Consider the following 25,567-nt stretch of genomic DNA (forward strand, 5'->3'; position numbering starts at 1 on the left):
GAGGCAGGAATGCGGAGAGGGCAGCAGCAGAAAGCTTCCCTGGGCTCCCTCCTCCCCCGGCGGGGCCTCCGTGAAGAAGTGACAGGGTGCAGAGAGGGGGATCACACCAAAGAAGCTTCCAGAGTCAGGAAGTTATTTTTTCCTCATTCTTGAGAAGCAAATATCACATGACCTGTGCAATGGAAAAGCTCTTCTCAGCACACGTTGAACAGCATTGAGAAGTGAAGAGTCGGCACAAAACCGTGTTGGCAGTTGACATTTCATGAGCACATTGCCAACAGGCTCAGCTGAGAGAGCTGAGGAGACCCTGGAGCAGGACAGCCCCTTTGCCTCCCCCAGCATGGTGCCTCTGGGGGTGCAAGATATTGTCATGTGGGCAAGACAGAAAGCTGTGGACCAAAGTCACCCCTGCTCCATATGGAAACTGGTGCCTTGTCCCCAGCACGGTTTCCTGTTGGCACAGAATTTAAGGAGGTGACACTAAAGTGTAGGGGGTAAAAGCTATTCCTGGTCCTCTGGAGAGGGTTTTTGACTACATTTTGTTCTGGAGGTGTAAGTTTGCTGTTCCATCCACAGCCTGCCCTGCTCTAACATTGTAAAGGTGACACGGGGATGCTTGGACAAGCTCCTACTATAGCTCACCACAAGGAGAAGGGGCAGTGCTTACCCTGCCAGTGCACTAAATTAAATTACCTGGTTGCAGCACTAATGCACAAAACCTGTTGCTTCCTTTGGGAGACTCTGGGAGCTGAGAAGTTGGAGGCAATGAGTCATTTGCAGTGTAGCAGAGAAGCCATTCGTTGCCTGCCTGCATTGCAAGATATCTGGCTGCCTGTGCTGTGTGCTTTCAGTTCAGGCTGGAAGTGAGATAGCAAAGCCTGCTGTGTTTGGGAATGGCAACCCCTTGGAGCAGGAGACGAAATGCTAAGGGAGAAAGAGAAGAAGGTGGTGGAGGGATAAACAGGTGACCAAGTCTCGTAATGTAGCATTCAGGAACCTCAGTAGAAAGTGAGACTCCTAGGCTTTCATTCCTGCTGTCATGAATATTTCAAGGTTTCTATAATGATTCTTGAATGTAAAACGCAAAACAGTTGTGGGAGTAAGGGCATGGTGTCCCTGGACTTCTCCCTCTGAGATGAATCCCAGACCATTTCATTATTACATAAAGGTGACCAACACCCACAGCAAAATGCAAGCAGAAATGCTGATATCTTCCAGTATCGGCTGCTACCTTGCTGTCAGGCCAATATTGAGAGAGGTATGAATTGGCTGCAGTCACAGAAATGAAGGTGTGGACTCTGAAACCTAATGATAACATATTTCTTCCAGAGTAACAATGAAAGTGCTTATCACAGCTAACTGGATGAAAGAAATGTTTTAAGATAAATGACAGCAGCTGAGAGACTGCTTTTTTCTTTTTTTTTCTTTTTTTTCTTTTTTTTTTTTTTTTTTTTTGTACAGTTGCCCAGAACTGTTTAGAAAGAATTCAGACACACCCAAAGAGTCTCACATTGTTAGATTGGGCCAAGAAATAGATTTTCTTCACTAAAAATGATTCTGTGGAATAATGGGAAGTGCAACCAGGAGCTGAAAGTCTTGGGAGATGAGAGGCTGAAAGTATACTTGGCAAAGGTGATTTCTTCTTTTGCTTTTTACTGCTGAAACACCCATTTTTTTGCTGGTTGAAAATGAAAAAATTGATAATGGAAATGTCCATTTGCCCCTTTTTCTATGTCATTTTCTTCCCAGGGTGGAAAGAAAACAAAGATAAACCCCTGCTCCATCAGTGATCATGAGGTTTGGAGTCAACCTTTTAGTCACATGCCTGATTCTGGCACTCACTGTAAGCGTGGGGAGGTCTGAATTAACTGGCAAAACAGCACAAAAGCAGGACTTGAGCTTGATTTTGGTAGGTAGAGTTAGAAAGCAGAACAGCAGTGTGTTCATTCCTGTGTGTACTTCAGGCAGAGCCTAGAGAAGCTTGGAAAGTCCCAGCAGCAGCTGCAGGTCTGGCTGGCCATGGAGCAGAGCTTACAGCAGCTTGCCAAGGAGTTACCTGGGGCCTCGCCTCTGTCATCTGGGCTTAATGAGCCCAGTCTTCTTGGCCCTGAAGGGCTCTGCCCCTGTAATTTGTGCGTGCCCATGTCAGGACCAAGACGTTTTCCCACTGCAGCACAGAACAGCCCCATGGGCTGCTTTCTGCCTGTCCTCAGAGATGAACAAGGCAACAGCTGAACGCCGCAGAACACGGCGGCTGAGAGTTAAATCAGGAACAAGCAAAGCTTTGCCTTATTGTAGCTCTTTGCTCTCGCAGAGTGCTCACCAAGCTGCACTAATGCTCCAGCTGAGTCTGGAGGGGGCATGTGGGAGGACCCCTGCAGCTGTCCAGCCGGGGTTCGAAGCCAGAGCTGACTGTCAGCCCAGCTGGGCAGCACCAGCCCTCTCCCCTGCACTGGCTTGGCTCAGCCTGGGAGAAGTCCAGCAGCCAGCACAGGTGTTGGAGGACTGCAGGTATCCAGTCAGGTTGCCACCTCGCCCCTGGCCTTCTTCATCTTCAGGAAACACTTTTCACTCTGCACATACTCCAAAGCTTGAAGCTGCTGTGTGTTTCTCAGAGAGATGTTTCCCTAATGCTATTTCCCAAGGTGGTAGTATAATGTTTTTCCTCGCAGATAGATCACAACCTCAGGCGGAGTGCAACATCAGACGTGGGTACATTTATGAAAAAAATTGGCATACTCTTCTGTCAAGCAACAGTTAAAAGAAAATCTGCAAAGGGATTAGCTGCCATACACTCTGGGGCTTGCTGACAGATGTCCTGAAAATCTGGAAATGTGTCGATCTATCTTTACATAGGGTTTTTGGTTTTTTTTCTAGTTCTCTCTCCTTCTCCCTCTCCTCATCCATCTTCCCAGGGCACACAAATGGGAATTCCTTCAAATCCACAGAGCTTCCTGGGAAGTGCCTAGATGCAATTCACGGATTGGCATACAGGTCCTAGGGTGCAATCTGGGCTCAGTTAAACCCAAAACCTCACTCTCGTTAGATGCCAGCTTTCCTGCAAAGGCAGCAGTGCTGCTTTGTGCCAGGGCAGTTAGGGTTTTCTTTCTGTTCCAACTGCAACCTCTCAGCTCATTTTAAAGGAGCTTAAATGTTGGCCATTAAATATAAATATCTTCTTTTTCCTCTGGGTGAAACTGATGTTCAAAACTTCGCGGTGTAAATAAGGTCTGGAGAAAATGTTTTAGGCAATGATTCTGTGAAAATAAATGGCTCTGGCCATTCCTCCCCACTTCAGACCAGAGCTCTGGGTATATCTCCTCTCCCTTTCACAATGTGGCAGAGGAGCTTTGACCTAATTGTGATGTTCCCCCAAGCACACCTTCAGGCTTAAGACCCTGAGTTCTGTGGATTGTGTTGCGTGATCTTGGGCAAATCACATAGGATGATTTTTTTTAAAGTGCTTTCTGTTTCTGGATGGTTTGACTCTGCTCAATCTGAAATGCTCAGGCGGCCTCTGAGAAGAGGAGGATGTGGATACAGCCCCCTCTCTTTGAGCCATACAGTCTTTTCTGTTCTCCAGCTCTGGCCCAAGTCACTGACCTCAGGGAGACAGTCACTCCCGCAACTGTGGTTAAATCTCCCCCTCCTCTCCTCCCTCCACCATCTCTTTCCCTCCCCTACAGGAAGGAAATAATTTCTGCTAATTTATGGAGGAGTCAGGAGTCTCCTGCCTTGCTGAAAACAAGACAGGGGCCTGCCTTGCTCTGTTGAGTCCAGTCCCTTTTGTTGCTTTAGTTTGTTACCATTAGCACCCAGGTTGGTACCTGCTCTAAAATCTAAAGGTTGCAAATCTGTTCTGTACCTTGTTCCCTCTCCTACCTGCTAATCAGACGAGTGGGGTAAATCCCCACTAGGTCCAGAACTTGAGGGTGTGCAGTGTTTTGTCCTGAAAAAGGACCAGCATTCTTATTTCATAACGTACATAAGTTGCATTTCTGCCAAACCTCTTTTCTCTGAGGGCCAGATGATAGCTTAACTCCACTGTTCATCTGTGGGTCACGGGGAGCCTGTGCACATCGGGCAAGCAGCATGTTCAGAGTTTGGATGTTGATGTCACTCTGCTTCCCTCGGGCGAAGGACGCAGCTCTCAGTCACAGCTGTTGTATTACAGCAGCCTCTGGCAAGCCAGAGGTTTGGGATGCATCTACCCTGATGGCCCTCGGCCACACAGCAGCCGCCCAGTCTTGCATCTCGCTCAGGCACCCGTTGTGCTTCTTCCAGAAAAGGCAGGATCATGGCAAGTGCCTGTGACTTGGTACGAGCACGGAGCAGCCCAGCAAACAGCAGCACGTGGGATCACTTCTCCTTCTCCCACTGCCCAGTCTCAAGCCCTGCCTGCCAAGGCGAGCCATGGGGAAGCAAGTCCAAGCACACTGCTGGCAGTGACCGAGCAACAAGAAAGACGGCGGTGTGGGTTGCGACCTAATGAGTGTATCATCAGCATGGCCTGAGTCATGGCCGTCTGCCTCCAGCTATTACAGCTGCTCCCTGCCAAAGAGCAGCCGTGTGGCCTGACCAAAATGATCCTGCTGCTGCTGAGGACGGCGCTCCTGAATGACTCAGTTGTGCTGGGAGTACAAGGCAGCCCAGATCTGTCTTCCTGGAAAGCTGCTTCACAGTAACCTTGTGCTTGAAACAGTTTTGTCTTTGAGGGGACTGTGGTGCTCGTTTCCATTCAGCCGCATGAATAAACCACACGGACTGACAGACATCCACAGGGAGCCACAGCCCCACCACGTGAGCCTGAAACACCAGAGCCAAGCCTGAGGGAGGGCTGGCTGCCTCCTTAGGCTGGAGAAAGTGTCCTGCCCGAGCCTCAGTTTCTCCACTGATGCAGAAGTGAGGCTAATGTTTTCCCCAGAAGACCAGAAGGTGTTTGTGAAGTCCTCTGAAGAAGGGCGCTCTCGTGAGCACCAAGCTATTTTTATTATTGGGGTCAGGGAGGAGAACACACGCAAAGGTGATGAAGCTCTCGAAACACAGGTTCCCATTAATAGTCTTCAGGACACACAGTCCTTATTATAATCTAATTTGACTGGAATTGGATTAATCTTATAATGCTATAATGTCATTTCCACGGTCTTTTTATATTTTTATTGTTACTATGCATTAATGCAGTACTCTGCAAGAGCTCTGAGAAGAGGATGTGAGTTTAGTGAATCTCTGATAACATTTTTGCAGGGCATGCTTATGCTCCTGTTAGGCTTGTATGCTATAAAGTCACATAGTGCCTGGAAAATAGCAAGAATTCACATAAATGCATCTTGAATTATCTTCCAACAGGCTCCACTGCCAAAAGCAATGTATTCAGAGCCAAGACACGAGGCTTGTCCCTGACCTGTCCCGGGAGCTCACCTGAATCATGCCAGTGTTTTCATCTCTGTTTCTTCATCTGAAGATGGAAATAATGTGTCCATATAGGAATGTCATGAATCTGAGGTCTATATCCCTTGCCATCTAGAAAAACTACCTTGTGTATCACCAAGCTTTAATACTTCCTTTTTTTGTTGAGTTTAACCTGCTTGTGCCCTGTATTTCTTAATTTGCCTTTTTTTCTTTTGCTATTATTCATTTTTCTAGTTATACATCTTTTGGAGCAATAGAGGAAATGATCTTTATCCTGCACCAATTTAAAGATGTTGGACGTTTACTTCAAAGTAGCTCCACTGTTCTTGCTCTGAATACTCATGGACTTGTCCATGAGGACTTATAATAGGACAAATGTGACAAATATTGGGTAAGCTGAGCAATATTACAGTGGATGACATTTCAGTCCTCAAATCACCTAAGAGAAAAGCCAAATAGACTAGTATTTTCTATGAACTCTTATCAACACCTCTGTTCCTTTTCCAAGTCTCACTTGAAGGCAGTGTTGATGCAATTAAAGCTTAAGGGCCAAAGCGTGAGCTTCGTTTTCAGTGCAAGTACAACACTAACCCTTTCTCTCCCAGATCTCTGGTTATTCTGTTCTTTGGTTCCTCTGCTCAGAGAGAGTGGCAAAGCTGCAAATTAAGCCTCCCACTCTGAAAATGGCATGCTTAACATTATTAGCCTGCAGAAACAGAATTTGCTGGGTCACTAGGAGCTGGCTACCAATGCATCTGCCACGACAGCCACGTTGGGAAGCAAGTCCATATGGTAATCCAGACAGCTTCTGACTTCTGCTGGGTACAGCTTCTAAGGACTTGGCATCTTTTATTAGACAGTTTGGGTTTGTGCTGTTTTCTGCCTTTCTGTGGCATAAAAGGGTTGGGTTCCTACATTTGCATCACCAACACTTCACTGGGGGATACTCCGTAGGCAGAAGGGTCTCTTGTAGAGGATCCTTGCAGGATGGGAGCACTAGGAGTGTACCTCATTCTGCTAGTGCTGTCACTTCTGGCCTCTTTTTTATTTTTGTAAGCAAACAAGCAACTGGCAGTTTCATTTGGAAGGAAATTTGAACCCCTTGAGAAGGGCTTTCTCATTCTCGTTTTATTTACAAACAACCTCAACCCCAGTCCAGTGTTGCCATATTTATGCATTTCAGAGTTTCCTGGATGTACTTTTAATGCAGTTCTGCCATTGACACACTGTGGTGTTGATTGACTGGGCAGCATCCCAAGTGCAGCAGTGCTTGCACATGGGGAGGGCTCACATCTGGCAACCTGGCATTAATACCAGCCCTGGATTCGGGTCTCGGCAACAGCGCATCGCAGCGGGACGGTCACGAGTTGATAGAAACTTTAAAAGCTCGGCTGTTATTTCTGATTTGCACGGGAACAAAAGGGCGCATTTATACCATGTCCCAAGACGCCGGGTTTCCGAGGAGCGCCCGAGGACTCTCTCTTTTTTTTCCCCCCCTTAAAACAAAGGAACCCGGTTTATCCCTACAGCTCTTTCACGACCTCGGCTTCACCCCCGAGCCCCACGCCGCAACCTTTCCAAAGCCGCCGCGCTCCGCAGCCCGTCCCAGCAGCGCCGCTCGCCGGGGGCAGCCCCGGGCCGTGCGCGCCGGGCCGGGGGGAGCGGGCGGCGGCGGGGCGGGCCGGGGCGGGCCGGGGGCGGGGTCTGGCGGCGCGGAGGAAGCGCCGGGCACCCCGCGGCGGCGGCGGCGGCAGCGCTGAACGGGCGGGCGGGCGGGCAGGTGAGGGTGGCGGGCCGGGGCAAGCCGTGGGGCGCGGCGCCCCGCTTATTTTTGTAACTTTGCGGGGTGGGGTCTTTTTGTTGTCGCTTTGTGGCCCCCCCACTCCCCCCTCCCGCACCTTCCCCGTGCTCTTTTTTTTCCGCCCCTTGGAGGAGACGTTTTTTCCTCGCTTTCCTCCTGCCTCTCCCGCGGGAGCCGTCGGCGCGGGGGGGAGGCGCGGCGGCCGCCCCGCTGCGGGGGCGATGCCCTCGCCTGCCTTGGCGCCTCCCCGTGCCGGCCCCGCCGCCTTCCCTTTGTGCCGCCGGGCCCGGCGCGACGCCTGCCCCGGGAGCCGGCGCCCCGCGGCGCCCCGCGGCGGGAGGTAAGGGCGGCCGCCGCCCCGCGCCCCGGCAGCCATGCGGACCCTGCGGCCGCAGCTCGCCTCCCTGCTGCTCCTCGGTAAGTGCCCGGCGCCGGCGGGGACGGGCGGGACGGGACGGGACCCCCGGTGGGCGCCGTCCCTCGCAGGGCGTCCGGGAGGATCACCCCTTGCCAGTGCCAAGCGCCTGTCCTCAGGAGTTGTCACTGCCCGCGCTGCTCCTGTGGTCGGAGGGAGGAGTGGCGGAAGAAATCCCCCGTAAATATGTGTGTGTGTATATGTGTATATACATATATATATATATATATATATATGTATAAAGTAAATCAGGGTTTCACCTCCACCCGCAGCACCCCGGTGACCATTCCTTGCCGTGCCCCGGGGCGCGGCGCGGGGTCCGGCCGGGGCGTGGGGGCGGTGGGAGCAGAGGGGACGGGCGGCTCCGCGCCGGGCACCGGCTGCAACTTGGGAAGGAAAGCGGCCGTCCAGGGGCTGCTGCTTCTGGGGTCGGGGAGTGTCTCGGACGGCAATCGTAAGGGTAGGGAGTTACACGGGTCTGTGCTGAGCTTGCACAATGAAAGCAGAGAAAATGCCTGGGGTAAGGTAGGCTGCAGAAACAAAGTGCTCTGCTTGGCTCTCGAAGAGCGCGTTGAAATGTAGAGGGAAGGCAGTCCGTGCTGCCCTGAAATGCAGTTTGATTGCTTTGTGCTGCCTCTCAAAGTCCTCCTGTAGTCCCTTCTCTCTGCCGGCGTTTTGTACCCTGTGAACCGTTAAACGTGTGGTTTTGTCCCGTCCCACAAGTGCCTGCCCCAGGGATGACTGTATGCAGTTCTGCAAAGCCCTTTGGGATCCCAGTGCTGAGTGAGAGAGGCTGCAGGAATGCGGGATTCCTTCCTACAAATTTGGGAAAAGCAGAATACAAGACAATTGAAATGCCTCTTAGGCTTTTTGCTGCAGACCATGTGCGAGGCTTAAGTACTGATGAGTTGATAGGAGCATTTGTGGAAAATACAGCTCGGCACCTTCATGCTGCTTTCTGCCTGTGTATGTACAGAGCAACCTCGGAGCTGTTTTGATTTGCTTTTTCATTGCTATGATTTTCTGCTGGCATTAATACTATTGAGAGAAGAAGCGGCAAGGCTGGCAATTTTACTGTCTTGAGAATTGTCACATACATACCTGCTCTGCCAATTTGGAAACAAGATCTGTACTAGAATTGCAGTCATGCTTCCACGTCTGTAATTTGTGTGTGTGTGGTTTTTTTTTTTCATGTGCTCTGCCTGTCTTTAGCAAAGAGAGAGCGAACTCTGAAATGGTTTTGGAGGTGGTTCAAACTTCCCCTAACCACTAGCTTGCTTCCTTGGGTTCCCTGGAAAAAAAAGCCATCTCCGAGCTAAGTTTATCCAGGGTGCCTTTGCTCCGTGAGTGCAGGGAGGCTGTCGTAGCCCGCAAGGTGGGTGTAGGCAGAGGGCACAGCGCTTGCTGCCTTGGCTTCACACGCTCCATCCCTGCTGTTGAAGAACAATAACACCATTCTGGATTAGGGATTCCTAATATGGAGCGCTCGGGTCTGTGGGTCGGTGCGCGCTCCGGAGCACGCCCAGCTGCTGCGGCGGAGGAGCAGCAGAGGGCATCCCTCCTCCTGCCGAGGGCATCCCTCCTCCTGCCGAGGGCATCCCTCCTCCTGCCGAGGGCATCCCTCCTCCTGCCGAGGGCATCCCTCCTCCTGCCGAGGGCATCCCTCCTCCTGCCGAGGGCATCCCTCCTCCTGCCGAGGGCTCCCCGCCGCTGGGACCCGCCAGCCCTGCGCTCCACACCCCGTGCTGGAGCTCACCCGGCGCCCGGCCCGCTGCCGAGGCCGCCCCGACCCCCTGCTTGCAGGAATTAGCTTTCTGCCTTTGACCTAAAACTGGCTCTAACCTGCCTTCATCCTCCCCGGGGGACGAGCTGCGAGGTGTCATCTGTCGCTTTGGAGGATCGGTTGCTTTTTAGTGGTTCCCAAATCCCATGGACGTATCTAGTTCGTAAAAACATCGTGCTGGGCTCCTTGTGCTGATTGTGAGGCTGTTTTTAAGGGCAGGATGTGTACCACGTGTATGCCTGGAGTTACTTTTCTTTTCCTTCTTTTCACCTGGACTTCTTTAGCCGGTTGGTCCACGCTTGCCAAGCTGCCAGTTTTGATAAAGCTGGGGATGTGTAATAGTGCCTCAAAGCCACGAGTCACACAGAAGTGTGACAAGGTAGCCCCTTGTAAAACTGAGACATCATTTGACTTAGTGGAGTAAAAATGCCTCTTTTGTAACATAAATCTGACAGACTAGAAAAGGAGTGTTGTTTGCTGTTAAACAAGTAAGATTAATGCTAGAATATGAGTCAAATACTATGGGTCAAATATGCAGAAAAAGAAATGCAACTCATTCTTTCCTTTCCCTTCTGCAAACTCATTTAAAATCACTGAAGGAGGAATTGTGGTATGGAAAGAGATGGTGGGTGATTTAATATAATATATCAAGTGTTAACTACCTACCAAAATCCAAGTTAACTGTGAAACCAGGGTCTGAAAACCCACATCTGGCGTGTGGGTGTAACATTCATAGAACTCTGCTGTTTTTTCGCCCCCCTCTTGCTGCAGTGTTTGTTACAGGGTTCTTTAAACAAGTGGCACTTCATCACAGCAAGTACAAAATGGGAAAATAGAGCAAGTGCTGTAAATAATCCTCATGCAGCAATGAGACCATTAATACTTGTGCCAGCCAGTGCTAATCCTATGTGTAGTTGCAAGATTTACCTCCTTTTTTTTTTTTTTTTGCAGGGATGCAAAGTCTGATACTCCTCATATTTATAGTGTAATATATAGGAAACACAATAGGCTTCTAGGGAACGCTGAACTCATTCATGTCAGTGACTGGTTTATGAATAGTTCTGCTTTTGAGTCTCTTGCAGTCTCCAGAATACCACCTGTGAATGCAATTTATGACTCTTTGTGTTCAAACATTGCATATGTATATATGTACATAGACTCATTACCCTGTTCCTCTCTCTATTCATGCATAGTAATTGGTGATTTATTTGCGATTCCTAGAGGGGAGCAGAGCGTGCGTAAGGTCTTGAAGCTGCAGCTCACTTGTAAATGGCACGTTGGAGTGAAATACCCATGCCGAGGTGACTCTTGGAGAATGAAGGGATGATCTTCCAGGCCTGTCTCCTGGAGGGGAAGGGGTTGGCTGGGAAGCAGCAGTGTGCACTTGGCTGCCACTCAAGAGTTCTGCTCCTGCACCCTCCTGCTCTCCTGCTGCTTGCCCAGGCACACAGGCTGAGGGGGCCAGTGGCTGACACACAAATCTAGGTGCAGTAGGGCCTGAGGGCTGCTTGGCTGGAGGGGAACATATGGATGAAACAGCGCAGTGGGTGTTTGCACACAGGGGGTTTGGGGCTGTTTTTGTTTACCACAGCTAGCGGCCCAGGGATGTTGCTGGCGCCTCATCTGCTCCTCAGTGCATTGTTAGCGGCAGTGGCCAAGATCGTGCTCTCTCCATCTGCGTCTGCCCGAAGTCCTCCGCCGCGAGCTTCGTTTTGCGAGCCAATTCCGCTGCCCTCGTGCCTGTGCTTGCTGCCTCGGGATTGCTGTGGCGCGCAGTGCCGGACCGGGACTGATCCCGAGCGTGCCGGGGTGGGCTGTGACTCTGCTTCACTTGGGGAATGTGCTGGACGAGGGCTCTGCACACAGCCCTGGCCATTGCCTCATTTCTGCGTGGGGCTGAGGTGGCTCACTGGGTTTCCCCAAGGTGGGAGGCTGCTGTGGCCGTAGGAGCCAGGCTGGCAGGCTCTGCTCCTGCTCATCCCCAGATATAATTCTGCATGGGTAGACTCCCTCTTGCAGTCTTGGCCAGACTGTCTGACATCCTGAGGCTCCTGCAAATCCTGTTTATTTACACAGGAGGTTTTGGTTTATGCGAATTGTTGTCTTTTAGTTGACCTTCCGTCAAGTTAGATGTCTTTATTAAAGCAGTCTTTATTGCAAATCGAATGTGCACTTAGAACACTTCTACCAGACCCATTATATAAAGTGAAAGGCAGAATAAACAGTGCTGCACACCACAGGGAAGGGGGTGGGGAGAGAGATGGTCATAGGGAGAACGTTGCTCAGTGTTGGGAGGTTTGTTGAGGTGTTTTTTTTAACCAGGAAATTGCCTTTTTTGGAAAAAAAAAAAATCTTTTAAAGTTTTTTCTTTTGGTCTCTCTTGGTTTCTTTCTTACCCTTACAAAACTAGTCATGGGTTCTGTCATTGATTTAAAGGTTATACAGTCTAGTTTGAAGCCAGAGGTGTTTTCATTGGTTTACCTTAGGTGAATCAGAGTGCTGTAACCTGAAAGAGTGCTCTTTGCTGTCTGATAGTTAGCAATGTGCATACCCTGCCCAGGAACTTCAAGCACTAGAAAAATCACCTGAAAGGAAGAGGAGGATTTTTCAGCACAATAGGGTTTTCTTATTGTTGCTAGCGTTCCTCAGCTCATGATTTGACTTGTCAACTGGTATCAAGGGTGTTTAGGCCCTCCAGCCAGTGTCTGGAAAACTGTATTGTGATTTGCCTCTGGCTTTGAAGTTCCTAAATACTTCTTAATGATAACCTTCTAAATTGGTTTTGACTCCATTTTTATATTGGCATTTCTTTCCTAGTCGAATAAAATCTTCTTAAGGAATAGTTCTCTGCATTAGAATATATGGGGACGTTTAGCATCTGTTTCTTATCAGCCATGGAGAGGCTAAAATGGAGCCTTTCCTGACAGAGCTGGGTTTGATCACATTGCAAGGCAAAGAAATGGAGCCTGCAGCTGCTTTTGGTGGGTCTGGGGCATCTCTGTGCATCTCTGTCATGTCCAGCTCTAACCTCTTGCTCACCCTGTCTCCATCAGGAGCATGCTTCAAATGATGTAAGCCAGTAAGCTTTTTCTTGTTAGGTTTAATTAATGAATGGCAATGGGACTAGAGGAAGTCTTGCCTTTCTGGCTGTTGCTAAAGTCGCATTTCAGTAAGTAATTGGACATGAGCACAAAACCAGACCATCTCAGCTAAGTGATAGGAAGCCCTTCTTGGAAAGGGAGAGGCTTTGACACTGAGGACTTGTACCATTGCTGTACAGTACTTACACAAATGCCAAAAAGCAGGGGTGCTCCTGAAAGGAGATGTTCCAGCCTGGTTCCTGCCTGGTGTGGCAGGCAGGGGAGGGTGCAGGTCAGGCTGCTCCCGTGAGGACCCATTGGAGGGACTTGATTGATCTCAAAGCCGACGTGGCAAACCCGATAAACACCTAGAGGGACTGTGTGTATGCGTGTCTGACATGAAAGTAGATCTGTTTTTCACTTGGTCCTGCAGATATTTGTGGGGTCCCAAGGGAACGGGGTGCTGAGGAGGCAGGTGGCTAGAGGGCATGGCAAGGTCATCTGGCTGGGTTACCCCAGTTTGCTGGGGTGTGCATGCTCCGTGTCCCAGGGCCTCATTACTGTGGGTCCAAGGATGTGTGACCAGTTCTCAGTCCTCCAGTGAGTCCAGTGCTTGATCCACCCACTCCCTTAAGTGTTACCAGCTCCTGGCAGAGGCTGCCTGCTCTGTGCTGCTTGGTGTTTAATCTGTAGTTTCTGGCAGAAACCACTGCCTGAGCCCTCCTATGGCTCCTCCTTTTTGATTTTTATTCTGGTGCTGGTAGTTCCTTGGTGTTTCTAGGTCCATTTCCAGCTCTTAGTGGGCAACGATCCACAGGGAAGCAAGGCGTGGTGCACTGTAAAGTGGAGGAGTGGGAAAAGGATCACAGCCTGATGGAATGATTTGGATTGGAAGGGACCTTAAACATCATCTACTTCCACACTCCCTCCCTGTCATGGGCAGGGATGCCACCCACTACACCAGGTTGCTCTGGGCACATCCAACCTGGCCTTGAGTGCTTCCAGGGATGGGGCATCCACAGCTTTTCTAGGCAGCCTGTTCCAGTGCCCCTGCACCCTCTGAGTAAAGAATTTCCTCCTAACATCTAATCTAAGTCTCCCCTTTTTTTGTTTAAAACTGTTCCCCCTTGTCCTATCATTATCTGGCTGTCTGTAAAGTTGTTCTCCATCGTTTCTGTAAGTCCCCTTTGAGTACTGAAAGGCTGCAGTGATGTTTCCCTGGAGCCCTCTCTTCTCCAGGCTGTAAAAAAGATGAGCCAAGGGAAGGCATTAGGAGGAGAAGGAAGGTGAAGAACCCAACTGGTAAGAAAGATAGAGGAGAACAGGCTCTGAAGGATCGATCTTGCCAAATGCCAGGCCTTACAACATGCCCATCGCTTTTCAAGTGTCAAAGAATCCTGAGTACAAAAGAAACTCAGACAGTGAGGATCTGTCTGTATTTGTCTTGTTCCTGGGCAGTGTACTTACTACTCCTCTTAGCTGACTTCTTTCCAAACAAGATACTGATTCCATCTGGACTTGAAAAATCATCTAGCGCTTCTCCTGTCTCTTCTGATTTTGGCAAGACTTAAGACGTTGCTGCTCAGGAGGGGATGAGGTTGCTGCCGAAGTACAGGAATAAGGAGATTCCGGTGCAGTTTCTGGTGACAAGGTTGGCCCTGTTGGGATCCAGAGCAGCATCTGGGGCAGCTGCACAGGCATTAGCACTGCCAAGCATTTCACTATTGCCAGTTGTTTGCTTTGGTGTTCTGGGTGTTGTTTTTCTGCCCCTTGCAAAACAGCTCATCAAGCTCTGGTATGTTTGGAGGTGATTTTTGATAGCTGTTGTGGCACTGCTAAGTTTTGGGGGTTTTTTTAGCTTGTGGCATGAGTCTGGAATTGCTGTCATTTGCCTGGTGTTCCCTGCTCTGCTCACGGAAGCTGACAGTTCTGCTTCCCAGCAAATATGGGAAGAATTGCCCTCTGGAGTCCCTGTGATTACAGGGGGAATAACAGGGAGTGGTGGTGCATCTGGGGGTTTTTTGGGGTGGTTTTCTTGGTCGTTCGTCCTGCGTTGCGTTCCTGATGTGTCTGCCTGAGGCCTGCTGTCACTTTTATGGCTTTTGGGCTTTGTATGGAAGTTGATAAGCTTGTCAAAGGGAACTGGAAGCAGGGAGTGAGGTAGATCTATTTTTCAACAGACTCTGTAGAGCTAAATGTCTATTCTGTGTTTGAGAGGTGCTCAGCACTGACCCAGGCTGCTGTGAAATGGGTGGTTTCTGAAGCTTTTAGAGAAATGGAGGCTTGAAGATGAGATACTGAGCCCCAAAATAGCAGAGTTTTTGGTTGCTTCTTTGGGAAAAAAGGGCTCTGATGTCTCATGACAGCAAGGTTATTAAGATTTGGCTGCTTAGATAAATTGAGCTTTTGTCATCTTGGATTAATCATTTTGTCTCCATTCAGCATCAGCACCATGAACATAGGAATCCTCCAAAACTCTGAAAGGGAAGCTGGACCTTGAGTATGAGTATGAGAAGGCAGCCGTTTGTTGCCAGAAGTCATGCAGAAGCTCAATACTCTGGAAAATCATACTTCTGGAAGCTGGCACTTATTAACTCGAGTTACCCAGTACCAAGGATCCAGCCAAAGGGCTCTGGCTGGCTGCCAAACTGAAATTACCAACCTGGGTGTCAGGCCTTGTTGGTTCCTTCTTGATAGCTTGAAGTAGGAGCTTCCCAACAAGCATGTGTGTGCCAGCCTCTCTTCTAGTCATATTTCTCCTTACAGCTTTGTAAAGTATTTGAGGTAATTATAGTACTTACTAGTATTTATTCCGTTCTGAGCAATTATCTGAATGCCTTTATCTCCGGTGTGCTTTCAAAGTGCTCTGCCCCCCTCTCACCATATCATTTCATTTCATCTCATCTCCCTGACTCAGTGCTTTCTGCTCCTTCCCTTCTCATACAGTCCTTGGCCCTCAGCTTCTTCCACCCTCCTGAATACGCTGTCAGGCTTTGCTTTCCCCTCCTGGAGGTTCCCATACCCCATTTTCCCGCTCTGCTGTCTGATCCCATTAGGGAGGAGGGATGTTTGGTCCTTCTTGTGGGGGATGATTGCTTAACCACCCTGCCAGGTGCTAAGGCGCTTTCCAAGGAAGGACACGGATACCAAGAGAAACTGGGCTGGCATGGTGCCATCTCCCAGCTTTCTGCTGGCTGCTTGTGGCCTGCAGACAGTATCTTGAGAGCTCCTGCTGAAGGGTTTGACCTTTATGCCTGCAGTGTTATCCGGTGCCTACAGCAGGAGTCACAGCGTGCAAATTCCAGTGCTTTCTTCTAACTTGTGATATAATTGTAGGCAAGTCACTCTGTCTCTGTTCTTGACTCCTTGAAGTAGAGAGAGTGGCTGAAAAAGGTGTCATGGGATCTTTTGGGGAGGAAATACGCAGTGTTAGGGCTGAGGTCTCGCTTGCTGTCTGTAAGCAAACAGGCTGCTTTTTTTTCTTATACATGGAAGAAAACGGAAAAGATTGATTGATTTCACTCTTGGTGTTAGAAAAAGAAGAAAATTGATTTTTACTTTGAGCTCTATGGTGCTACATACCTGCACAAGCTCTCTTGCTTATCCTACTTGAATGAGAGCTCTCCTTGCCCACCCCATTAGGCTGGTGGGGCACAGCCCATGTGACTGTAGCGTGGAGCTGCTGTGATTCATCCCAGCCATTAGTGCTACAGCAGCACAGTTAATCTATGGGTCGCTGGCATGCCAGGAGCTGTTACATCCAATCAATCCCATGCCATGAGCTAGTTGGCAGTTAAATCTAATCTAGAGTGTGTAGCTGCCAAATGCTTGACGTTCGCCAAGCACTTACTCCTTTCTGCTGTAAATGAGTTGGACTTGAACAAGATCAGTTTCAGGTGCCTTTCCTTCGAGTAGGACTCAGAGTTCACCCTCACATACCTGTACTGCAGAGGGGCAAAAGTTGTCCAGAGTCCAAAGGGCTACAAGGAGGGTGTAAATCTACCTGCTCGTCTTCATATTTAGATATCAAAGCATGCTTTTCTCATCTCACGTTGCTTTATCTCCCACCTCTTCCCTTTGCCTAGATGTGAGGAGAGGTGTGTTCAGAGGTGACCTCTCAGATACTGCTGTCATCATGAGAGCATGGAGGGACCTTGTCTTGGTTCTTTCATATGTATGAGTCTTGCCTGAGAGGGCTAGTTTTTATTTTTATTTCCTATTTTCTGCCGCTCTTACACCTCATCCACTCTTGAATTTTCCAGCTGTGCCTGCAGGGTCCTTCTGCAGATGCTACCCTGTGGCTGCCAAGCGAAGGAAGGCTAGCACTGACTCAGTGGTTATTCTGATTTGTGCCTGGCTCTGGTGTTTGGACAAATTTTTTTTTCTTTTAGTCTTTGCAGGGAAGAATGTGTCTGCAAATGTGTGGTGGGAAGGAGGTTTGTTTTCTCCTGGAGCAGTGGGGAAAGCTCTCTGAGACTGCCCTGAGCCGCATGGGGTAGTGTAGAAGCTGTTGTCACCCTTCTTCTGGCTCTTGCCTGGATCCCATTGGATTTTTTAGACTGGCTCATTTTGGAGGAGAGTGTAGGGAGGAGAGGGGTGAGTGTGAGGAAAGATTTGCTGTGTGTCAAATGCCTAATAGCTGCTCTAGCAGATCCACTGGGATACATTACTAAAAGCATCCTAATGATCTCAGTGTAATGGGTTTGAGCCTTGGAAGCCTGCTTGCTGGGAAGGGGATCCCAGGGCCTTGTGCTTGGCTCCTGGAGGATGAGGGCAGGGTTCCTGGCAGCAGACAGGGCAGGAAGCAGGAGCTGCCTCAGAATCACAGAATTGATTAGGCTGGAAAAACCCTCTGAAGTCATCAAGTCCAACCTGTGACCAACCACCACCACGTCCACCAGACCATGGCACTGAGTGCTGTGTCCAGTGGCTCTTAGACACTCTCAGGGGTGGTGACTCCACCACCTCCCTGGGAAGCCCATTCCAATGTTTAATCAGCCTCTTTAGGGTACCCATCCTTCCGAGAGGAAGTGTCAGAGGGGAGCCATATGCAGGGCTTTGGCGTGGCAGAAAAATGACTCAGTGGGAGGCTTGGCCAAGCACCAACTACTGCTGTTACCTCAGAAATGTAGATTACCAGAGGCTGCAGTTGTGTGGGTGCCAACTAAGTCCCTAAAGAGATGTAATCTGAGGAAAGTAATTTTCCCTACAGAGATATCTGGGTGTTGGTGGAAGGGCAAGATGTGCAGAGGAGCATGACTATAGCTGATACCAGCAGCCTCTAAACCTGGCTGCTGGCAGCACATGTGGTAAAGAGATGTGCTGGGGAATGTGGCTCCCACCCCAGCTGCAGGAGCAGCACCCAGCTCTGCTGCTCCCATTTCTCTAACCACTGCTGTTCCTCAGGTGGCATCATGCAACCTCCTTCTCCTGGCACTGGTGGTGGCCTGGGAAAGAGGTGGGCTGTTTCTTACCTGCAGAAATGATGGGAGCAAGGGTCATGTGAGAAAGGAGGGTTCATCAGTCCTGGAAGGTACCAGTGGAGCCATGAAGGCCCCTGAGATATAGGTGGGGATGATGAAGAGGGGGTAGAAATCAGGGTGGGAGACAGCAGCAGTCCAGTTTTCCAGTGGATGGATGGACAGATGTAAAAGAAATGCATGTACATGATCGTGAAAGTGCTGCAGTAGAGATTCTCCATAGTTACTGGGGTGATCAGCATCGTTTTCTAAATCATCCTCCGTATGTGGATGCGAATCTTGAGTGTGGGTAGGGTGAAGTGAGGCTTCTGGGGAAGTATGCTAGTGGGAGGCCAAAAATAAATTATCAAAAGAAAGAATTGAGAAATTAACAAAGCTAAACGGATGTATGCAGCTCTAAGAAAAGGGTGTCGTTTTTGAAAGCATATTTTTGAAAATCTATTTGCTTAGTCATCTTACAGATAACTTAGCTATTTTTGCCTTCTTTGCTCTGATGACACTTCACTGTCTATATAATAGGTTTAGCATCTGCATTCTTTTCTAGTGTAAAGGGAAAATATATCTGCTAATTTTGAGTTGGCTTTGTAGAATTGCTTTAACTCTTGGCTGTGATAGAAATAAGATACTGGTCTTAAAACTATTTTAAAGGAGAATAGTTGGCATTATTTTCCTTCTAACCCATCTTTTTGACCCATCTGCCATGTCTGCAATTGAATTTCAATAGAGAATATATACCCTTGCTGTTTCATGTGTAATAATAACTGTGCCCTCAACTGCTCCAGACATTAAAGTGGTGATGTTTGGGTTCAGCACAGTAATGTGCTGGGGAATGAATGCAAGATCAAGGGCATTTGCAGGTTTTTATTTCTCTGTGTTTGCAGGGGCTGTGGCACTGCTAGTGGGTTGCTCACAAATGGTGTCTTAGATTACTTCTTCTGCAGGCAGCAAGGTTTGCATCTTGCCATTCCTGTTTGATCTGCAAGTGGTGATGAGAGCTGTATACTTGAATTCAGATTTTCTGAGTAGCAGTCTGCAGTCATTAGGGCAGCACTTAGACCCCAGAGGCTTTTTCCATGTTTTCATCCTGTTTCAGTAACCGTGTCTCTTGTTATCTTGTTCCTGAATATTTTCTCTAGTAAGAGGACGCTGTTTGTTGCAGCTGTTAAACCTCAAATGTCTTGAATCTCCCTTAGGGAAGAGAGGGGAGAGTTCCTGAGGTTTCTGTTTAAGTAGACTATAGAAACACCTACATGTCTTTCCCAAGTATACAGCCAGGAGGTATTATTGGTGCTGTCTTGACCAGCTGATGGAATCTGGCTGGTTTGGCCTGTGATTCCTCCCTCTTGCTGGCTCGCTGTGTTGAAGGGGTTTAGTAAGGAAACAGGGATAACAGGGATTCTTTTTTCTTTTTTTTTTTTTTCTTTTTTTTTGTTTTGTTTTGGTTTTGGCATGCAGTGGTACTGGATGGCTCTGGTTGCTTTTGTCAGAGCAGTGTAGCTAGGAGGTGTCAAAGGAAATTAGGGATGTTTGTTCGGTTTCCTGGCTGGATATACTATGTGGGTTTTGGAGAAATGTGCATTGAATAAACATTGGGTAAATCTCCTAGGACTAGCACCCCCTGGGAGCAGTGTTGGGAGCTGTGCTTTTCTTCATGGCAGGATTTAAAAAGAAACGTTTGTATGGGAAGAGTTTTGTGCCCCGTGTTTGGTTCCCGTTGGTTCAGTGATTTTTAATGTTCCTCCGTCTGTTCCCTTTAAAGCCAGCTGGCCAACCTTAGGAGAGGATTATCTGAGTAAAATTCTCCAAAGCCTATATTGCTGTCAGAATTCTTTGTTTCATGCTCCTTCACAGTGCCAGAGGCCAGTCCAAGCCCAGGCCTGACCATTGCCACATTTAAAATGTTGGAGCCAGCCCTTGGGATTGCTGGAGCCCCTTGGGAGATGGGCTGTGCCCCATCCGTGCCGCTTTGCTGGGTGGCTGTGGGTGAGAGGGCGTGCCCCGGGCAGAGCCAGCGGGGACAGACACTGCCAGGAAGGGCAGGAGCTCTGTCACAGGTGGTGACAGCTCAGCACCTTTACCCAGCGTGACCTGGCCTAAGATGGGAATCGCCATGGTCCCCTCACCCCTGCTGCCCCCACGGGTCATCCTCCCTCCTCACTGGAGGATCCAGGGGATGCTGTGGTGGCAGGAAGCCCTGACCAAGTGACAGGCGCCCCAGGGCCTGGCGGGGAGCAGGCGGCTGTGTGGGCATGGGGGCACCTTCCCAGCCAGGGATGGCTTGGCTTGGGCTCCAGGGCTGGCTTCTGTGCTTTGGGACATTGACCAGGAGCAGCCAAGTGCCTGTGGTACCCAAGCCTTGCCTCACGAGCTTGTGCAGGACATTTGATTTTGCCTTCGTCTTGGGAGGTGGCGTTTCACAGCTGCTCTAGGCAGGTACTCAAAAAGCTGTGCTAGTGGGTGCAACCTGTGTCAACCCTCACCACCTGCAGTCTGCTGCCATGAGATGAGGATGGGGATGGCCTCAGCAGCTCCTTTGGGACTGCTGTCCCAGCTTCCTGGCCCTGCAGCCCTCCCTTCTCCCTGTCTTTGTGCTGGTCTCCTCCAGCTCTATCAGTCTCCGACAGATCTGGAACGTGTGTGGTGTTTTGGTGCAGCTGCTGTATCTGTTCAGCTTGCATCACTTGTTCGCTGTTAAGGCTTATAATCAGTGTAAAATCTCGGGGGTGCAGCTATTTACAGAAAAAAACCAACCTACTGCACCCTTCCAGACTTGCATCAAACAAGAGTTTTATTCTCATTAATTGAATTCCTCTAGAGTCTGATGACTTGGGCATGTTGAAATCAGATAAATAAAACCCTCCCTCTCTGGTAGCTGCGTAAGCCTTTCCTTAACTCCCTGATCAGAGGGGTCTAGGCTTTGCTAAGTAAGTAGCTGCAGATGAAAACTTCTGCATACATCTGCTCATTGGGGAGTGTAGGCAGGAGGATGCTCAGAGTGGTGTATCAGCAGAGGAAAGATTTACCTCATCCCCCACCTTTCCTTTTCTCAGTTGATTAGGATAGGTTTTTTTGTTTAGTGACAAATGCTGTTTAGTCACCCTCAAACATGTTGTCTGTGTCTAGAAGCTGGGACTCTGCTTTCTTTCAGACTTTCAGATAAACCTGCAGCCCTGCACAGTGGCAAGTCTGCTCTTGCTGAAGTCAGGGTGCATCGCCTTTGGAGCATCTCTTGGGCCATGCTGCCCCATCTCATCCTGTGGATGCTGAGATGCATTGCTCTGGGAGGTAGAAAGGCGTTGGGGCTGGTGCCCGACATGTGGTGTTGCTGAGCTGATTCTGTAATCCTGAAAAAATCCAACTTGCAGCTTTTCCCAGACTCCATACATCAAATGAGACTTGCAGTCATTAAGGTTGTGTCCCTTTGCTCTGTTGTGTCTCTCGTGTGTTGTTCCTGTCTTGGTACTGAAGGCTGGGGCCCCTCTTGTTCAGCAGATGTTGTTGGTTAGTCCAGAGTCATTCCTGCCTGTGCCTGGATCACCCATGCTGTAACAAGGTACCTGGCTTTGCCAGCCAGGCTTTTGCATGTCTTGATTTTCAGCCAGCACTGCTCCACCCCTTCAGGGTCTTTCTGTTTTTCTCCTCCCCTGCCACTCCTGGTTCTGCATCCTGGACTTGGATTTCCCCCCACTCCTCTTCTATCAGTATTTCTGCCCCATAGCTGTTTACACCACCAATACAGTGGCATCTCCCCCCATCCCTGGGACACTTTTTCTGCCCTCTCTCCCATCTCCACCATCTGCTGCTTCTGCTCCTGCTGTCATGCAGTGATGTGGGGGCATCATGAGTCCTCTGCCCATTCTGACCTCTCCACTCAGAGCTTGGCCTCTTCCCTCTACCTTGTCCCTTGTAAGTACTTTTAACTTTTTCTCCACTGAATGCTGATGGTGATATTCCCCCCAAGCTTGGATAGCCCCTTCTCCACCTTCAGATTTGCTTCTCAAACTGTAGCAACTTTATGAAGAGAACTGGCACACAAATGAGAGTCTGTCTTTACCTGTTGGTTTGCCCTGTCCTGCTTTCCTTCTCCACGCTTTTCACGAAGGTAGAATTTCTAACCTTTTTTCCTTGTCTTAAGGGTCCCAACTCGTTTTCCCTTGTCTCTGTCATTTGTTTTCCTACTCATAGCCTCTCTCCCTCAATGCAAAGCTGCTTTATCCCCTCCTCCTCCAGCAGCTGCTGTGTCCTTTGCAAGCCCCATGGGATGCACTGTCTGGAGCTTTTTTCTCCCAGCCCTCTGCCAGTTTAGTCTGTCCCTGTGATTTACTTCACAAGGGCTTTCTTAATAGCCCCCACTGCTCTACATCTGGGTTGTGATGAAATGTTACCTTTCTTGATTTTGTAATTGACCTTGCAATAACCAGTTTTGGTCTCTTTCTGGAGAGATCCTCTAAGTTCTATTGTCTGTCTTTTCCTGCCTTGCTGACAGAGCTTTTCTTATGATCTCATGAGTTTACCCTGTATACCAGCTTCAGGGCTTGTGTTTGTGTGGCTGCAAGGGGCCTATTCTGTCACCCTGTCCACCTCTTCCTGCAGTCCCTGCCTCTTTGTAGTTTTGTCCACTCACAAAAACTGGAGTGGCCTCTCTCTGCTGAGAGATCTCGTATTTCTGTTCACTTCAAAATTTTAACCTTTGTCTCTGGTGCTTACTTACATGCACAGGCACGCACCTGGGTCTTTCTGGAGTGTAAGCTACAGCATTTCCTATCCATCTCTGCCTCTGAAATTCATTCAGGTTTTTTGTTGTCTGCCGATTCCCCTGAACTCTCAAATTAGTTCCTCCTCCTCTGCTGTGCCAAATGCAAGATGTGTGTCTTCCCTTTTAAAGCCATTCTTAGCCTTGTTCTACCTTGTCTTTTTAGTGCTTCTTCCCTCCGTGGTTTTTGATTCCCAGCCTGTGCCTCTCATTGTGTTTCCTCAGGCTGGGTTCTCAGAGAAAGAGGGCTTATCTGATCATACTGCCTCTGCCACCCCTTTCCGGATAACCTGGAAGCCCTTTGGCCAATTTTACGCAAATTTGACAGGCGTAGAGAGCTTGGAAACAAACGAGTTCCTGCAAGCCTTGTGAAGAGTAGGTAGCTGAGTCAGGGCAGTGACAGGGGACTGAAGGAGACCCTTTTCTTCAAGGGCTTCAGCAGAGCCTCCAAATGACTGTGCCAGCTGTAGGAGAAGCTCCAGCTGGAGCTTGCAGTCAAGTCATTAGTCTCAGAGACAGCCTCCCTCCTGAAGGCATGGGAGGCTAGGCTTCATTAAGTCTCCTGCTCTTAGGGTTGTTTGCTAAAAGTGGTGGCTTGGAAAACTTATTTTACTCTGTGTGATGGGGAGTAACCTGCAGCAAGCACCTGCAGCACTTTTTCACTTGCTGCCTTTGCACAAGGCCTGTTAAGAGACCTGCCATCAGGGTCTCCCAGCAGAGAGAGACCTTGGCGCTTCCTCACACGCTTCCCTGCTCTCCTTCCCTGCCCTCTCTTGACCCATCTGCTGGCATTCTGAAGGTGCTGTCTCTCACAATGTGGCTGAGCTGGTGGAGTTTCCCTGCTGCTAAATGGAAGGGTTGTTTGCTCCTGTCCCCCAAAGAAAAAAGTGTTCGTGCTCTATTGGTGAAAACCAGTAACTCTTTCCTTGGGTCATTCTTTTTTCAGCTCATGTGGAGGTCAAGCATGGGGAGAGGAGTGTGTGTATGTTGCTAGGAATAAAGTGAGTGGGGAAGCAAGACTGCTTTTTTTGCCATGGCAGCTGGTAACTAGATCAGCTTAACTGCATTGTGAAACCACATTTTTAAACTGAATCTCCTGGGATGAGGGTGTTTTTGCCACTCTTCTCTCTGTAGAGAATCTGTTGCAGTGAGGCTGCTCTGAGCAGGTGCTTGGTGCTGAGCTAAGGTAACTGAGCCTACAGCAGTGGTGAATGAATGCAGTCCTTATGGAGAGTCCTTCATGGAACAGTTGAGGTTGGAAGGGACCTTTGGAGATCATCTGGTCCGAGCCTCCTGCAGGTTGCTCAGGATCATGTCCAGACAGTTTTGAATATCTCCAGGGATGGAGGCTCCGCAGTCTCTTTGGGCAGCCTGTGTGCAGTTACCCCTCACAGTTGTGGGTTGGTTTTGTTTGTTTGTTTAGTATAAAAAGTGTTTTCCTGTGCTTTCCAGCTGGTCAGTTCCCTCTGGTGCGTGGGCTTGTTCCTCCTCAGGGAGGAGAATCTCATCTGATTGTCCTTTTTACTCACTGGTAGTAGTACTGTGCTTAGGAGGTAATGACTGTACCTTTCTCCCTCCCAGCCTGGAAGAAATAGTAACATAAATGCTTCTGCATCCCCTTTTTTGTTTTGTTTTGCTCTGTTTTCCTTTCCAAATGCCAGAAAGCTCCTGTCCTCCCATTTGAAATGAGAGCCTTGGTGACAACTGCTGATAGTCTGTGTAGCATGTCAAACTAATAAATTACAGTGTATGCAGACAAGGAGTTCTAACATCTTAATTAGCAATAAAAAGGCAGCAGGTAGCTGAAGAATCTCCCTACATCTCTGTCTGTCTTTCAGGGATGCTGTCTTGACTGAATCACTGAAGTTTTGAGAGGCAGCATGTTGCTGCTGGTTAGTGAACAGGGAAGAATCCAGATGAGTTTGTGGGGAGGAAATGGAAACTGTCTGCTGTTATATGGCTGTACTTCATATTCCTGTGATCCTTTATGGTGGGATGGGTGTAGTGGGTTCAGTTTGTAACTGGGCAATTCTTATCTCATAGAAGGTAAATAAGTAAGTAATGAGTATTTTGAACCAAAACCACTACAGTGGGAAAACTATCTTGGAGAAATGCATGCTTTTAGCCAGTACACTTGACTTTGGGGATGAGTCAATTTGCTGCTTACTTGAAAGCTCTTTCTGCTGAAGGAGTGAGTACAAGATGGCAGCTTTGCCTTGCAAATTGAGTGTTCTCTCGTGCTAATGGTCACGGCTGAGGGGCACAAATGCTTCTTTAGCATGCCAGAAGGAAGAGGAAGAGATTGCCCCGGCTGCATTCTCTCCTAGATATTACACTTGTGAGCTTTTTTTTTAGTGTCATTTCTGCAGAGCTGTGTGCTCCAAAGGAGGTGAGGAGCAGGTGCAGACCCATGGCTAAGGATACAGCTGGAGTGCTGGAGAAATGGTGTTCTCTGGGAGGTAGGAGGGAATGTGCAGCAGGGCACTTTGTCACCAGCTCTTCCAGCTTGTCAATATTTAACAGATTGTTGTTAGGTTTCTCTCTCTGGAAGGTAATCAATTCGGGGTTAAGCAATTAATAAATGGCTGCCTGAGGCTTCCAGTTTGGAGGTGAAAAAGAGATGCTCTGGCCATGCCTGGAAGAACAAAGATGCAGGTCAAGGTTGTAGAGAAAATAAGGATGCTGGACTCCTAAGTGTCATCTGTACCAAAGCAAGGGAAAATCTGGAGTCACTTGGAACAAGGGGAAGGGCAAGAAACCAAATAAACAACTTCAAGGAGTGTGGAAAGATGGGCCAAAACACTCTTTGGAGGTGGAGGGAGGTGCTTTATGTCTGTCCTTCCTCC

General features: G+C 49.0%; 1 protein-coding gene across 2 annotated transcripts in view; it reads left to right on the forward strand.

Moving 5' to 3' along the window:
* Positions 1–7,526: 7,526 nt before the first annotated feature.
* IGSF3 (immunoglobulin superfamily member 3) overlaps positions 7,527–25,567 on the forward strand; it is a 94,830-nt gene continuing 76,789 nt past the window's right edge. For both annotated transcript variants that reach the window (XM_039555835.1, XM_039555840.1), the window contains exon 1: positions 7,527–7,627. In XM_039555835.1, the coding sequence (XP_039411769.1) occupies positions 7,585–7,627 (43 nt within the window). In that variant the 5' untranslated portion in view covers positions 7,527–7,584. The remainder of the gene's footprint in view (positions 7,628–25,567) is intronic.

This window comes from Corvus cornix, chromosome 1 (genome assembly GCF_000738735.6).
Source record: "Corvus cornix cornix isolate S_Up_H32 chromosome 1, ASM73873v5, whole genome shotgun sequence".
NCBI lineage: Eukaryota > Metazoa > Chordata > Aves > Passeriformes > Corvidae > Corvus > Corvus cornix.